The sequence below is a fragment of the Hyposmocoma kahamanoa genome, unplaced genomic scaffold (assembly GCF_003589595.1).
Source record: "Hyposmocoma kahamanoa isolate Upper Pololo Valley unplaced genomic scaffold, ASM358959v1 102, whole genome shotgun sequence".
Taxonomy (NCBI): Eukaryota; Metazoa; Arthropoda; class Insecta; order Lepidoptera; family Cosmopterigidae; genus Hyposmocoma; species Hyposmocoma kahamanoa.
Genome location: NW_020653337.1, coordinates 2,423,343 through 2,441,649, shown reverse-complemented (window position 1 = coordinate 2,441,649; position 18,307 = coordinate 2,423,343). Strand labels below are relative to the sequence as shown.

The window sequence follows — 18,307 nt, the reverse complement described above, 5'->3', positions numbered from 1 at the left end:
CGTAATTCCACGTACTTTTGAGGTCGGTTTTTTTAGTACTCTGTACTGAAATTATATATACTATAAACTACATCGAGGATATTAATCAGCGCCAGCTAGGTATAAGTACGGGTATCAGCAATCCTCTTGAGTTTATTGGTCCATGGTAATAGACATGGGACTGTCCTAAAAGACGTTTGAAAGAATTTCGAGAAAAAGTACCCTCGGACGAACACTAGCATGCTATAATAAAGATTAATAATCTCCCGTGTGACTTGTGGAAAGTAAAACCTCTGCAATCAATAACTTGAAGTTGATGGATGATCGCCGGACGTCGTTCAAGCCTGCGCAATTAATGGATTTGGAGCATTCTGAGCGGGAATTCCATTATGTAGTCAACATTAAACAATCCTGTATTTACCTGAAACTTAAACTCAAACAACCTTTATTTCTTTATTTCAGTAGAGCTCCTTGTGATTATAAGTTCGTCCAGGGAAGTACTGCCACTTAACCTATTTCTACCGCCAAGCGGTAATAACAATAATAATGATAATAATAATAAATTTATTTGCCATAATAATAATACAACATGCATAGTGTACCGTAAGTAAGTACCTATCAAAGAACCAGTAGATATGACCGCTGGTACTTAAAAAATTAAAACCTGTGCTATAAGTACCAGCAAACCTTCCAATGGCGTAGTAAAATGTACAATTTATTACGTTATTTTATTTATACATTATGCAAAAATAATAATAATAACTAGTAGTAATTTGTGGAGACAGCAAATGAGTACTTGCGTGTGTAATGGAAAAAGACTGCGTATTTGATGTTAAAAATACTTCATTGAGCAGCATGAAGAAGATTTTCTGTTTCTTCATATGACAGGTAATGTGAGCACTACCGTGTTCCGGTTTTGAATGGTAAGGGTGCTCGTGAAATTATAGGCACATGAGATTCGTCAACTTACGTCTGAGGGGGACTCTCAGTCCTTTGTGATTTAAAGCTCTGAGTGGCACTGCAACTGTTACGGATAGGCGTGTTACTTACCACCAGGTGCACGACTTGTTCATCTCGTCGCTTGGTATTATAAAAAGAGATATTTTTGAAAATCAGTTAATTACTAATGAATGATTCCCAAAGCAGTCTATATTGATCTCCAGTTGTCCACTCCAATCGACAAGTGATCCATGGCAGCTAAAAAAATAGGGGGTCCTTGAGATGTTAATGGAGATACACGAGAGTGCAGCATGTCAGTACTTCAAGCGCTGAGCAGCTATGACATTAACTCAGGGCTTATTTATGATGGATGAGGTATGTATACCCAACCACGTAACTCTACAGTCGATTAAAACACAGCGGCTCTCGTGGCAATGACGCAGCAGATGAACTAACAAGGAAAGGGTCGGAGACACACGCTGTAGGACCAGAACCCATAGTGTCCCTCCCATACCAATGGTCAAGAACAAATACACAAAGGTACAAAATCTTCTCATAATAACACATGAACAACCCTTACGGTTTGTAAATTAATCTAACTTAAAGGTAAGAACTCCGCACACTACCTGTCGCCCTAACGGGTCATGGTCCATATAACAAACACTTTTTCAATGTAGGCATCACGGGCAGATCTCTATGTGGAGCGTGCATGGAGGGGGAGGAAACAGCCGTGCACATCCTACTACAGTGCTCCGGCGTGATCAACTACGTGGCGAAGTACCTTGGAGTACCGAAGTCTTCAGATAGCAGGTTGCTAAGATTCCTGGAGGAGCTTGGGTGGCACGAGTAGAACCCTGAACCCACCACACGCAAAGTATACCAGCCCGTTACACCAGGTACCAAGTAAACGAGAGTAGCAAGGAATAGGCAGAGGGTCTACGAGACAAAACAGTTTGAGAACTTCTGTTATAAATGAATGACAATAAATATCACTGTGTTGTGGGATTACAACTTAAGTTCCGGATAATGAATTAGGTTGCGGGCCTCCTTGGAAACTTCACAGTAAGTAAAACTTGAGCAGTTATTTTTGTATAACCTTAGGACTCTTTCTCGTGTAAAAGGTCAAGTTCCCTCGAGCGGGAAATGTTGCCAGCTGAAATCGATGAAATACTGTAATGAAATATATCACTATAGAGAACAATAGGTCTGTATTGTATTTTTCTATCGACAACACCATCAATGTTGATTCTAAATACTTGCGCTATATGAGGGTTTTGGGTTCCCGGCCAGAGTTATCGTTCCGAAATTTGAGTAGACGGGCAAAAACCTGATATTTACTAGAAACTTCGGACTTTTTAGCAACAAGTAACATCGAAAATGAAATAAATATATATGGAATATAGAAAATCTCTCTATGTCTCACGCGGCAGTAGAAGAGTTTTTGAATTGAGTTTTGCTACATAATTGCAAGATGGATATTTTACTTTTTATTCCGAAAATTGTTACCCTTAGCCGAAAAATCCGGATAAATGACAAATTCGGGAAGAAGGTCAGAAATCCTGACTTGTCCGGCTAAATCCGGATGGATGATAACCCAATTTCCGGCTGGCTTTGCTTCCCAAAATCGGTTAAATCTGAAATCACACCTTTCCGAATTGATTGTTCTAAATGTTATCGCCATAAATTGTTAGATAAAAAAGACGTTGATTTTCTTATTTAAAATCCAGGCTCTTGTTGGTGGAGTAGTCGTTAACCATATTTTGTTCAGCGCCCTAACTGTAATTTCTTGATAAGACACTACATTAACTTTCCACCTTGCTTGAACTAAATAACACCGGGATGTTTCCGTATATCTTTTTCCTATAATTTTCCTTCCAAAGGTTCGGCATAAATACCGCGGATGCCTAGGAACTCTGGTATTCTTTAATATAGTTTAAGTTTTTTGAATATAGTACATTATTGCCGGGAAGTAAGACATTGCAGTTTACCAGTCAAGCAATCCCCGTTCCCGCCAAGGCTTATATAGTGCTTTTCTTCAACAATGTGAGGAAATAATAAAGAGTAAATAGAGAAAGTAAAAAAATTTTACCCGTGAATGTCACGCGTGACCATGGGACCTGTAAAGGGTCCGAAACGTTGGTTTGTTTGAAAAAACAAATATACATGGTTTAGATTCGAAAAATAGGTTTTTTCCAAAAAAAAAATTAATAAATATTAAAAGTGATATCTGACATGTTAGGATAGTTATATTGCAAAAGAAAATGTTATTTTAAATTTTTATTGAATTGAAATTCAATTATTTTTTATGAAATTACTCCACTAGTTTGTTATAATTATTAATACAAACTTGTACATTCAACCACATTAACAGAAGGTCAACAGACTACTATTAACATGCCTGGAAAAACAATAAGTAACATTTTCTTTTAACAATTGTCCTAACATGTCAAATATTACTTTTAATATTAATTGATATTTTTTTTACTTTTTCCGTCATACATCCTCCTGTCTTTTATTATTTCCTCCTTGACTAACCTCTAATTCACCAACTAATATTCACATCTAATTCACAACCCATAAAGATGCATGTTTTATTACTTGAGTGCCCAAAGTATCACCTACGATACAGTATTAAATGGTTGAAAAAACCAAACCACTAACAGCAAAAGTCGAAAGGTTAACGTCCTTTCTAATTAAAAAACACGAAACCCTGGTAATAAGTAACTTTGAATCAACATTTACCCCTTAGAGAATTCACCATGTCGGTATTTGCACAAAGGTTCAATTTCGATTAAGAATTCCCGTTGTATACTCACGCGCCGGTGAAAAATACTTATATTATTAGCAATCGTTAACGTCTTAAGAAATGCAACGTTATATTAGATCGAATGAATGCATTGAGATAGCGTGAATTAAAAAATATTAATGAAAATATCATAGTTGATACCGGGGGCCTCAGGAGGATATTATTTGAGAAAAACACTATGCATATAAGCATCGGCGGGAACGGGGATTGCTTGACTTGTATTGAATACAAGGCGTCCCTAGCGCACGGCCTTGTAACTCATACTCGTTAAGCAATCTATTGCTTGCCAGGCTTGCAATAATGTATTATTATTCTTCTACTAAGATAACTCCGCACTAGGCTCTTGCAGTGCTACATCTGGCCAGTCGTTCTGTATGGATGCGAATCATGGACCATAAAAGAAGACCTCAGGAAACTTGAAGCGTTCGAAATGTGGTGTTATTGTAGAATTCTCCGCATAAGTTGGACGGACAAAGTCACGAATGTTGAGGTCCTTAAACGTAAGGTGAAAAAGGTGGAGTTTTTGTTGTTGTTTTTTCAGTTGCCTATTTCGGTCATGTACTGCGACATGACAGATAACACCTATTGCACACTATAATGATGGGCAAAGTAGCTGGAAAGCGGAAGGTTGGAAGAAGGAAAATGTCATGACTTCGTAACATCAGGGAGTGGGCATCAAGACCGTGGAACAACTGTTCAAGTTAGCTCTGGACAAAGAAAGATATTGAAAACTGACTGCCGAGTCGGCAGTCTCCGCGGCACTGTCGAACCTTCAATAATGGAGAGGCACTCAAAGAAGAAGAAGATAAAAAGAAAACCCACAACGAAAGCCAGGCGCAAGTGGCTAACGCATTATACCTCACACCAATGTAATTACACGTAATACCACTTATGATAAGTGTAGCAACGACGCCTCCAATAAATCTAAACGTAATTTTATGCCGCTTACGTACTCCTAAGCCAATAAAATATCGTAATGTACACACGTATCATATTACGCAAATCATGCGTAAATATCTTTCATATTTGTGACGTCATTCGGCTATTGTGGGATCATAACTCGGCTACGACACATTTTCGAGTATTTATTTACTCGAGTATTGTGATCGGAGTGTGAGTGCGTCGTTTGTTTACTATTTGAGTAGGTTCATTGGCATTCTTCTAAGGCGATGATTCCCAAAGTGGTTTATAAGGTTTACATTGACCTCTAGTAGTCCACTTCAACCTTCAAAGAGTCCAGCGGATGAAATAGGGGGTTACAAGACGAGAGATTACCTACGAAGTAAACATTACACAACAAACAAGATATGTAGCTACATTCAGTTACTTAAATGTATGTACAAAACTTAACATAAGTTTTTTTTATAAAGTTTCTCAGTTTACAGTTGAACTAACCGAATTGAGCAGCTCTCAAAAAAAAACATGCAGAAAATCCATATTTGAAACCTAGGGCGGTCTACACAAAAGAGAAAAAATGGCTCGTGGACTACAAGACAAACCAGTTCAGAAACCTCTGCTCTAAGCTATAGGCACGCTTTTGGATATAAGAATGGAATGGAATATGAGCTTATTTTACCATAAAAGAGTCCGTTTAATTCCTAAAAGGCATATGTTTAAATATCATGCAATGACTTTCTCCGCGTCTACCTCATACGCTTCAAAACCTACGAAACTACAATTTCGCGTTAAAGCAATTCCGTCTCGATAAATGTAGTGGACACCCTATAATAGCAAAGAGTATTTTGTAGTACCCTGAAAAGACGTTAGATGGCATTGATTGATTTTTCTTTTGAACAGCCCATCCTCCTGAATTTTGTTTGCGAAAGAAAATCTTACTGATTAATTAAAGAAACAATTTGGAGCTATTCAAGACTAAAATGACTAGGCATTTTTTTCTCTCAACTCCAAGGTTTAATAACAGTTAAGATACTTGTAGAAGAGTTTGTCCAGGGAAGTACTACCACTATATTTCTGCAAGCAGTTATGAGTTTGAAGGATATTTGTAAATTAACAGACACAGGCTGTGTACTCAGATCATATCAGATCAGATGCATCTTTATATAACACGTAGTCTTCAATTTTGTAACATGATTTTTCGATCAAAATATTTTTAATGTAGTTTTTAAATTTAGGAAATGATAAACTTAATATATGCTCCGGAATCTTATTGAAAAACGTATACACTTCCCCATAAAAGAGTCGTTTGTCTTAGTTAAACGAAATCGTGGTACCATGAGTTTGGATTTAGTTCTAAGGTTAATATTATGGATATCTTCTTTCTTAATGATATTATGTATATTTTTACGGGCATACAAAATATTTGAGTAAATGTACTGTGATGCCACAGTCATGATACCAGTCCCCTGAAACTTTTCTCTGAGACAAAGCCCGAGAGCCTAAATGATACACAGAACGAATCGCAGGTTTTTACAACACAAATATGGTTTGTATATCTACCGCTTTACCACATGAGAATCTCGTAGGACATTATACTATGGAAGTAACTAATCTCAATAAAGCTCACGAATTCTACACACTGCGTATGCAGCAGAACTTAATCTGCTGGCTAAGGAAGATATTATGTGGAAACCATTGAAATTTATTATCTAAGGTCACTCCCAAAAAGACAGCTTTTTTAACAAGGTCTAACTTTTCTCCATTTATTTATATGTTTGTACTAGTCGATGTCACATTAGGTAATTCAAATTTAACACACTTTGTCTTCTTGGCATTAAGCAATAAATTGTTAGCATTAAACCAATAAACTACCTTTGAGAGGGTGTGGTATTTATTGTTGATTTCTTTATTTTTGTCAGTGGCTCACTCGCCCCGGGCTTGCTGAAAATCAGTGCCACGAAACGGTTTTAACAAAGCCGATTATGCCTAAAGCTGAGCAAGTCCCGATTGTAGCATCCGTGACACGCATGACGGCGAATTAGGTACTACATCATTATGTCAAATTGTTTTAATATATTTTTTTTTTTTTCGTTATTGTTCCTCTATTGTTTTGTTTATATGCGTCTCTATGCTTGTGCGATAAACAGATTTTTTTTTATTTTAATTTAAAAAGACACACTCACCACTAGGAGTAAGTTGCGTGACACGATGCTCAGGAGGCTGTGCAGCATTGTGGTTATCATCTCGTGGGGGGCTGGCCACTGCACCTTCTGCATTGTTGTTCGGAGGCCCGGGTCCCTCGCCCGCCCCAGCTTCAATTTGTAACTAAAACAAAGAATACAAACATTATTCACACAACATATCGATATACACAGCTCAACCTATTAAGGACGTGGCGCTCGTCATAGGTCATCATCATCGTCACGATCGCAATTAGATTATGGAATGAACTCTCTGTCGGGGTTTTCGCGGCATGGAGTCCTTCAAAAGGGGTTTGAGAAGGGTCCTAAAATGTTGGCAACGTGCACGTGTTACAGGCGTTTAAAGGTGACGTTGACCGCTTTCCATCAGGCAGGCCGTATGCTTGTTTGCCGTATGTTGCCTACACAATATAAAAAATAATCATCATTTTTAACCCAAGCAAGACGTGGCGCTGTGCCACAGTGCAGGTTTTACCGGAATTATCTTGTAAACGAACCCTTTAAATTTCATGCATCTTTCGGTCACAGGTGACGTCAGTTGCTTCCCATAATTTCTTTTCTCTAATAAACTATAAACTGCCTCCGTGGCCGAACGGTTACCATGCCGGACTGCAGAGGTCCCAGGTTCGATTCCCGGGCTGGGAGAAATAGTTGTATGGCCTACAATTGTTTCTCTCGTGAGTTTGGGTGTAATTTGTGGATGTCTATGTGTGTGTACATGGCACCCGCGACACAGGGTTTCCCTAGTGCGGGGCTATGTTGAGTGTGTGCGTTATCTATTTATCTATTTTCTTTTATATTAGGCATATAGATGAATTCATATTTTGGAATGCACATGTTTCTACAAACATTGCTTTACAATCATTTACAATGCTAGAAAATCAATGGCTAAAAATTACGAAATGATAATAGATATTAAGTCCTATCGCCGTTTGTTTTTTATTTGACCATAGGATTGATTTTAAATGCCTATTTTTTTTGTAACGCACACACTCTTAGCCCCGCACTAGAGAAACCCTATATCGCAGGTGCCATGGACACACACATAGACAACCACAAATAACTCCCAAACTCATGAGAAAAATAAATAATACAATACTTGCCTTTGGGAGAACCCATGATTTCTTATGGCCTTAGTAGCTATAGTAGGTTATATAAAACTAAGCTTAATTTATTATCAATTTCAATTACGTTTAATAAAGATAATAGTTCCATACAAAGTTAAGGTAATACATAAAAATAACAATCAATCGATCTCTTCGAATATTGTAAAATCTTACAGATTCATGATAAAATTAAATACAACTTGCTTATAGAACAATTTTTTAATAAAAACTTGCAAAAAAAGTCAGTCACAAAATGGAATCTCGAAGTGCAACCAATCAATTAGTGATAATACCTCGTTATAATAATATATACGATAAAAATCGACTGAGTTATCAGATACCTAAAATAATTAATTCACTACCACCAGAAATAAATGTTAACCTTACAACTAACAGCATAAAAACAAATCTTAAATCATATTTATTAAATAAACTCTGAACGTCCTGTATACGTGAGTTTTTTTTTTATTGTAACACTCCTGCGAGGGTATTTATCTGTTTCGCTATAACTTATTATTTTCGTTCACAGGTCTTTTACTCGAGTAGTGGTTGTTTTTATGATAGTGAGTAAGCGTACTTACGTACGCCAAACGAGTGCCAGTTTTGTTACGAGTTCACGTCAATGAATCGCAGTGTACGGATTAACCTACTCAGATTTTTGTTATGTTATAATTTATGTTTTCTCTTTGTAAAAATTGTAATAATTCTTTCATTTTTTTGTGATTATTGTAATAATCATTCTTCTTGCATACCGAGCCAGACGATACACCAACTAAGCCACGAAGACGTCGGTTCGAATCCGACCGGATCGAAGGAATTTTTTCTGAGTGTTCGATCTTTGTATTAATAATTATAACAAACTAGTGGAGTAATTTCACAAAAAATAATTGAATATCAATTCAATAACAATTTAATTAATACAGTGAATAGCGACATCTCTCGCCAGGACTGGTAGCTGTAAAGGTACTAACTGGGTGATAAATCTGCAATAGATTTCTCATAGATGGCGCTACGACTAAAAAGTCGTTGAAAGACCAAGTACAAAGACACGACGCAAGCACATAGAAAAATTCGTGAGGTCCGTTGGTTCGTTCCGTGGCTTAGTTGGTGTAGCGTCTGGCACGGTATGCAAGAAGACGTCGGTTCGAATCCGACCGGATCGAAGGAATTTTTTCTGAGTGTTTTTTCTGAGTGTTCGATCTTTGTATTAATAATTATAACAAACTAGTGGAGTAATTTCACAAAAAATAATTGAATATCAATTCAATAAAAATTTAATTAATAATAATATTATTTGACACCCGGTAAATGGTGAGGTTGTTTGGCACGCTATTGTTACTCTATTGCGGAAAAAAAGACTTCAACCGATCACGATATTTTTAAATAATGTTCATCATTTTCACGACTAGTATTAAATGATACTTGTAAAATCAAGCAATCGTGAAACAGAGCGATATCGTAGCATTATCCGACGTTTGTCTTTCGAATACAATAAATTTGAATATTTCTCTTTCTCGTTTAAATGAGACCACATCTGCAAAATGACAATTATACGGGATTTTGGCGGATTGAAATTGTTACAATTTGTTGAGGCTTCATACTACAGATTTATAAATGATTTTAATCTAGGGAATATGGTATTATTCAAAGTCATAGCCAAATAATTTATTTGCATGTCACGGTAAAAGCATATAAAATACAATTAAAAGCGTATTGTGCCATGTATCATCTTCGTTTGTCGCGTTCAATTTTTACGTTGATAAAATTACTGTGCAGAACTGTCAAAATGTATTAAAATCAGCTGAGACCTTGCAGCCGTGTTTGGTACTGAGTTAATCTTTTGCACTCATTGATTGTGGCGCTCGCGATGACGTAAAGACGTGACGTCACGGTGCTCGCCATGTTAGCTATTGTGATAAAATTTTAAAACGCCGGTTTATCACTCCAATTTGAGAGCTAAATATGGATATAATAGCTTTTTTGTGGTGGTATTAGACGCCTTGATGTAATTAAGGCCACATCTGAGAAATAATAAATTTCAGGAGAGAGGATTAAAGATTGTACAGAAGAAAATAATCGAAAACGTTTTCATGCTTAAGTAGAAAGGTTGTAAAATTTCACATATGCATTATTTGTTTCATGTGGTTCGAATTATTTTCGTGAATTTCATGTGATAAAATCACTTTTGGTGTATAATCACATATGCCTTTATTATTTATATTTTATACCAAAGGTACTAATTCGCTCGAATATGAAGTCCTGCTGTCACTTTTGGGACGTGTCTATCCGATACCTTGGACTCGGTGGAGCGAAAAGTTTTGTTACCGCAGCTGATACCACACAATTGCATTTTTATACTTCGTGTTTATGTGAATAATTTGTGTTGTAATTTTATTTTTATTTTTATATTTGTGTTTTGTAATTATTTATTTGTATTTTACTTTTGAATGCTTTCGTTTTTTTCCATAATGCCAAGTGACGGGACTAACAAGTTCTGCGCCTGTTGGTCACATACGCCTGCCCGTAACAGTTGCATTGCCTCTCAGACCTTTAAATCGCACCCTCCAAAAACGAAACGAAGTAATGCTCGCATTACTAGAAATAGGTAAGATAATATCCTGTTCGAAACCTGGATGAACTCTTTCACAAAGAACTCTACTGCTATTAAAATTAAGGTCACATTTGTGTTAGTCAAATAAATCTTTCCTTCTTTCTCTTAAAAACAAAAAAAAATATTGGTCCGTTTTCTAACACAGGGTTTCTCAACCTGTGGTCCATGGTCCCCTAAGAAATCCGTGTAATGAACGCCGTGGGTCCGTGACGAGCCTACCTATTCATCATCATCATCATTATATCAGCCGAAGGACGTCCACTGCTGAACATAGACCTCTCCTAAAGATTGCCAGACCAGCCGGTCGGACGCAATCCATCGGTTACCCGCCGCCCTTACCAGGTCATCCATCCATCTAGTAGGTGGCACTCAACGCATTCCGGTTTGTGGTCTCCATTCAAGAATCCTTCTGCCCCAACGGCCGTCAGTTCTACGAGCTATGTGCCCTGCCCACTGCGACTTCAACTTTCTAATCCTTCGAGCTATGTCGGTGACTGTCGTTCTTCTACAGATCTCCTCATTGCTCGCTCCATAGCTCGTTGAGTGACTTCGACAGAGTCGGATTCGACGATTGACTTTTTTCGACAGATTCGACACTAACTATTACGTAAAGTTTAATCGCAGACCATTGACTTACAATTATATGGACGTCGGGTCCGCGCTAAAAAGTGTCCGAACTTATAGAGCGTTAAAATCGTATACAGAGCGTCATTCACGCTTTAGTCTTCGTTTGTTCGACTGACAGCGAAGCAAGCAAAATTAGACAGTACTGCGATGACATTACAATTTAAATTCAACGTTTTAGCTTTTTCATATTCCTTTACATGTCACTACGTTTAAATAGGTTGACTTGGGACATTTTTTTCGTGGTTTTTGTATTAGACCCGTCGTCCATTTATTTGTAAGTCAATGTCGCAGACAATATAAGGTAGTAAAAGCTAAACCTAGTTTGTTTTTTTCGGAAAGGGTCCGTAGGCTCAATGAAATTATGAGAGGAGTCCATGAGTAGAAAAAGGTTGAGAAACTCTTCCCTAACAGAACCAAAGCCTCAAAAACCAAATACCCATATATTCTCAGTAGTAACCTCAACCATCGCAGAGCGGCGAGCCTATCGGTTTTCTATCAAATACATTTCGGAAAGTGTGCTCAACGTCTTTACAATTTAGATTCACGCTCACCGTTCTTTTTTCGCTCGATAAGAAATTCTGCGTAATTCCATTTTTATATGATTGATATACCACCCACTCTCACGAAGCACTTTGCTTCCTTCTCCCTAATGGGCATGGAAAAGAAATAGAACACAATACCGGCCGTCGTCGGACCGGCATCGGAGTTTCCCGGAAACTAAAATTTGGCACTATTCAAGGCTAGAATGAATAGGCATTTTTTATAGAAACATACCGTTGTTGGTCATGTCGTGTCGCGAAGTACGAAGGAATTGCAATCGGGCATTCTCACATTCGGTGTTCTCAGCCTAATTACCGTAGCAATTTCGGTGTTCTTATTACCATAGCCATTGTTTTTTTCGCTTGTTATATCAAATAACATTGAAATATGAATAACTTTAAGTTAAACCATCAGTTTGTATCAGATAAAGTAGTTTTAGTGTTCTTAAAACACAAATATTTTATGGCTATGGTCATTAGAAAGTTCAAACATTTATAACAAAACATAAAAACAAAAATTGTAAAAAACAACTAATAACCATTGACCTATCAATTAAGGTCAATGCTAACTACACATAATTAAAATATTTGATTTTAATTTTCCTCACTTTTTGTAATTAATTGCACTGATATAAAATATGTATTTTTTAATTTTTAAGATTTTTCATCGGCACAAATAATCAAAATTTCAATTATTACACCGTGTTTCTAACAGCTGTGATTAATCATAAGAAAGAATTGGAATAATTTTTAATCATTATCACTTACTAAACATTAAAAAACCTACTTTAAATTTGTTTTAAAATATCTTAAATGGCACTTGTATCAGTAGAAATAAACCAAATGTAGCAAAATATACAAATAATAATTCAGCTGTCAAAAAATTCGGTTTTTTTTTAAATGTTTGAACTTCCTAATTACCGTATCCACGGCTACGGTAATTACATCTAATTACCGTTTCCATAAAATGTTTATTTCTTAATAAGTCGAAAACTACTTTGTCTATTCTAATGCCATTTAGATATATTGATAGTTAAGCATAAAGTTGTTCATATTTCAATGTTATTGGGCTTAGAATAATAACGCATATAATGATAGTTTCATAAAAAACGAACTGTCACAAGTGAGGCAAAAATCAAATTCATGTAGGCGTAAGCAACTTGTATTTACGCTCGTCGGCACGCACACAAATATACAAATAATGATGCCATGGAATAACATTTCCCTCAAAAGTGGGGAAATTGTATCTTGCTTAACTCATCGTTAAGTTAGAGGTGCCTACAGATTTGCTCGATTTTGTCGATCGTTACTGTCGATCAGGTGCTTATAGATATGCTCGATTTTGTCGATCGTTACTGTTGATCGACAATACATGTCTCATCATACAATACTGTCAAGTGACAGGAATTTTCAAAAATTTATTTTTGGTAATCCTTATGGAAATGGCATTTATATCTGAATACACGAAGGCGGACACGACTTTTCTCATTTCTAAATCCAAGATGGCGGACACGTCTTTTCAAATAAATGCAATATGGGAATCGTTTTCGAGGTATTCGAGGTGCTCATCACGAATATGGCATTTATTTCTAAATCCAAGATGATGGACACGACTTTTGAAATAAATGCAATATGGGTATCATTTTCGAGGTATTTGGGGGTGCTCATTACGAATATGGCACTCATTTCTAAATCCAAGATGGCGGGCACGATTTTTCATATAATGGCAAGTTGGGGATCGTTTTCGAGGTATTTGGGGGTGCTCATTAGGAATATAGCACTTATTTCTAAATCCAAGATGGCGGACATGACTTTTTAAATAATAGCAAGTTGGGTGTCCTTTTCGAGGTATTTGGGGGTGCTCATTAAGAACATGGCACTAATTTCTAAATCCAAGATGGCGGGCACGATTTTTCGAATAATGGCAAGTTGGGTGTCGTTTTCAAGGTATTTGGGGCTGCTCATTCCGAATATAGCACATATTTCTAAATCCAAGATGGCGAAGAATTAGAAAAAGAAGAATTAGAAGTCTTGTCCGCCATCTTGTATTTAGATATACATGCCATTTCCTTATGGTTTACCAAAAATACATTTTTGAAAATTGTTGTCAATCATCTTGGATTTAGAAATTAATGCTACATTCGTAATAAGCACTCTAAAACTCCTCGAAAACGTCTATAATTCTCAATCGTTACTGTCGAGCAAATCTATAGGCACCTTATTAAATACTACCCAATTTTTATTTAACTTATATATGAACAAAAATCTACAAGCGAGTTTAAGTGCGACTATCGAATTTGAATATATAAATAGCCTGATATTATCTGTTATATATGGGCATGCTTACATGAAAAGTACACAATTAAAATTAAGAACCTGAACCTGAAAGTTAATTATACACGATTTTGGAGAACTGACGATGACTTTTTAGCCAATGTTAGTTTCCTGAAATAATTTTAGTTAAGAACTTTTGAGTCTGGGCAAGACAATTTTTTTAAATGAGTATATGATGAACAAAAATAAAGATTTTTCACATGAAACTAATGAAGGCAAATACTAAATATATTTCGTAAAAATAGCTAACGTAAATTCCCTACAATGTTTTTGCAGCGGTGTACATTTGTAGAAATTTTGCAACCTTCGCGATATTGCCTATTCTCAAAAAATTACGTAATATAATTATTTTGAAACAGAATAGCAAAATGGGGAGAAAAAACCCGTTACTTTGCAACATTTTCGTATCTTGTTGCAACGAAATTAATTTTCTATTTTAGTGAATATTTACATAAAAATACAAGTTGAAACGCGTTACTTCCTTGTGGAATGTGATGTTAGTGTCTATTTTATATTTGTCTGATCTATTTTTAAACCCAATTACCGCACATTTCGTCATTTTTAGCAAAAATTTTTGAGCTGCTCGCGGTGCAACTTGACCTTGAGCACTGACAGCCCGCTCGCTCGTGTAGGCCCATAGGGCGCCCTACAATTTACCTCACTTAGCGTGTGCGGGCTAGGTTTCTATGCGTTATTATTCTAAGGTCATTGGGTATATTAAGCTAGAAAATCAATGGCTACGGTAATTAGGCTGAGGAGACAGAAATCTCTACGGTAATTAGGCTGAGAATACCGAATGTGAGAATGGCCGTAATCGATTAACACAATCGAGGAAATGTCACTTATAAAAATAATTATTATACATTGTCATTTTTTAAAATACTGACAACCTCACCGGACTGTATTATTAACATCTGTTGTTTATGATGTTAATCATACAATCCTGGTCCGTTTTGTTCTATGACTTTCAATAATTCTTTAGATTTTAATTACGAACAAAAATTAAGATAATTGAAGAGTTCAATCTATAGACAACACAGACCACATATATGCTATAGACAAGAACATTCACAGCAACTACACGTTCCAAACAAAACACTATCAATAGTGATATGTATTGTATATGTTTTGTTTTAGTGTTGAATTTTATCAAAGACTATGAGTACCGTAGTACCGTGGACAGACGTGACAGTCTATACCTATTGGGAATGAGATAGGCGGGCAGAGAACATTGAGTGTTTACCTATGATATTTATTCTTAGCTAGTAAATTAAGAGCTTTCATGCCAAAAAAGTTTTTTCGCCCAAATTTGTGAAACAAATATACCTATGCCTGAAGTTCGCGTGACATGCGACAGGAGATGTTGAATTTAGCGCATTAAAAGTACCAAATTCGTTTTAGCGGAATAACTCTAAAACTAAAGGGATTTAAAAAAATCCGTAGTGACAGTTGTCGAGCATGCATAAATATAATTAATTATCTAATTTTTGTCCTAATAACCTGTAGCATTTCGAGGATAAATCGAAAAAATGTGAAAATTAGAGGTCATTTCGTGATTTTTATCTATCGAGGAAACTTTATTGTTTTATGTTTCTGATTAATGTCTATGCTTGAATATATCGTGTAGTTACTCATATAATATTTTATTTTTAACTTTAAAGTGGATATACCCCTCTAAAACAAATCGAAAATTAGGAATTTTTCCTCTGCTCCCTCTTAATGTAAAGTCCCTGGCAAAGTCGCTATTAGTTGCACAATATATTTCATTTTCCTTTGACCCAGGGGCTTTCCGCTTACTGTTTATAATTATTATAGTACTAAAAAGAAAACCAAATTAAGTAAAAGAAAAACAATAAAGTCGAGTAGTTGAAATTATGGACGTTATGTACTTTTCCTTGGAGAGAGGCAAAGATCTTTAGATCATGCAGCCTAGTCTTTTTTACATTTTTGTGGATGTGTGGAGTGACGAAGGATAAGATGAGGAATTAATACATCAGTGGACGTTTGAAAGTGGCGCCAGTGACAAAAAAGATGAGGAGTAATAGGTTAGTGCGGTATGGACATGTCATGCGGAGGGAAGAATGTCATTGTGACGAGAAGAGTGTTAGATATGAATTTGGAGGGATATAAGGGTAAAGAAAGGCCAAAGAAAAGATGGATGGGTTGTGTGAAAGATGACATGGATAAGAAAGGTGTGAGTGAGATAAAAAGCTGTAGAGTATAAAACGGCTGGTAGGGGAGAGTGGAAGAAAAATACATGTTGTGCCGACCCCACCTAGCGAGCGATAAGGACAAGAAGAAGAAGTCTTTTTTAAATTTTTAAATTTTATATTTATGGTAACCATAGTAACTATTTTAGTCATATTATCCCTACTCTGTTATCGTGTAGTCAGAACCTCTGTTGCTTATTAATCTATGATGTTGAGTATTGTGTCTTCACCGCACATGAAACACAGTGAAACAAAGCGTGTGTATGGAATGCCGCATCTAGTACACTAGTACGATATCTATCGTTGTAAATAGGTAAATTTGCAAAATTTATAGGAGTATAGTATCTATTGAAAGATGTCCATAATGGATTCAGTCTCTTAATAATTTAAATTCTGCAGGCAGTCATACAAAACTTTTTTGCAATCGTGGATTTTTTAAGGGTAAATCTAGCGGTTTTTATTGATTTTAGTGTTTTGGTAAGATGCACTTTTACTTTATTGTCAACCACCAAAAGAATTGTTGAATTTAAATAGCGTTCATTTGTTTGTATTCTTAAAATCTGATGTTAATCAGATTTTAGGTAAGATTAGTGTCCAAATATTAATAGAATTCATATCGGGCTCTTATGTTTCCGCTATTGTGTAATGAAACTGATTTTTAACCGACCTCGAAAAAAGTATTCGACTCAATTCGACTGTACCTTTGTGAACCGATTTTGAGGATTCTTTATTATTTTTTTTATAATATCACGTGACAGGACGAACAAGTCATGCGCCTGATGCCAGCTACACGTCTGTCCATAACAGATGCAATGCCACTTAGAGCTTTAAATCGCAAAGATTAACGGTCACTGCCACTGCGCCTGTCACCCTGAGACATAAGTTGTCAAGTCCTATATGCGTGTAATTTCACCAGCACCCTTACCCTTCAAAACCGGAACACAGTAATGCTGACAATACTGCTTGGCGGCAGAAATAGGGAAGGTGGCAGTTCGTGGACTAATACTGAGGTACCCCTCTGTGCAACAAAAAAGAATTATCAAAATCGGTCCATAAATACCGAAATAACGCGTACCACACACAAAAAAAAATACAGTCGAATTGGAAAAATCATCCTTCTTTAAAGTCGGTCAAATATCAGCAAATCTATAGGCACCTTTAGTGGAAAATAACATGAACGAAAGATAATAGTGACAGGCAGTCAGCGCAGTACTGATTTATAGCCATTATCATAAGAACCAACCAACTTTAATTGAGCTCTGGTACAAAGATAATGTCGTCGAGCCTCGCGTGTCCTCATGCAATGGAAGCATCACGGAAAATAAAATGTTATTCATCTAATTACAATAGTAACATCGCCTGACTGTCGAACCTTAATTTTGCTAGCGATTTCATGTTGCACGATTGTCACGACTACTTCCTTGACTTACAAATTAATTTTTAAAGTACGTCTTGAATATACATACAAAAGTTGTTGAGTGCTTTCTTTTTTCTGATATTTAGGATACAAAATTTCTGCCGCCATATGAGCATTACTGCATTCCAGTTTTGAAGTCACAGACATAAATAGGCAAGTACCGCGATCTGTATAAAAACCAAGCGTGCCACATTTTTTGTACCTACCTCCGATGACGTCTCAGGCGCTATTTAGTGATGGGAAACCTCCGTCGGCACTAAAGCGATTGATTAAATCGGAGAATAATGATTTTTCAATTATGTGTTCAGTATAAGAAGCCGTGAAATATGAATATAGTAAAATAATACCAGAATAAAATAATTAAGTCCTTTATTAATACGTGTTTTGAAAAAAGAAGTTGCTCCGGAAATCTAAAAAAAATTAAACAATAACAATTGTATAGATTATTTTTATAAAATTGTGTAAGGTGTTAAGAATTATCCCTTTGTTTCTTAAATCGATCAGAATCGAGAACTGTGTTGCATAAAGTGACCATCACCAATAATAAAATTTGGCCAAAAAACATGATGGCTTCATCATACCACGAAACTTAATGCATTATACGAAAGTATCGCTAATTCGATATTCATGGCCTACTAAAG

The 18,307-nt window shown here is 36.1% G+C and overlaps 1 protein-coding gene across 1 annotated transcript in view; it reads right to left on the bottom strand.

Moving 5' to 3' along the window:
- The window catches only part of LOC113236424 (dual specificity tyrosine-phosphorylation-regulated kinase 2), a 146,919-nt gene that overhangs the window by 83,487 nt on the left and 45,125 nt on the right, over positions 1 to 18,307 (bottom strand). The window contains exon 2 of the mRNA XM_026472478.1: positions 6,805 to 6,946. Within this exon, the coding sequence (XP_026328263.1) occupies positions 6,805 to 6,946 (142 nt within the window). The remainder of the gene's footprint in view (positions 1 to 6,804; positions 6,947 to 18,307) is intronic.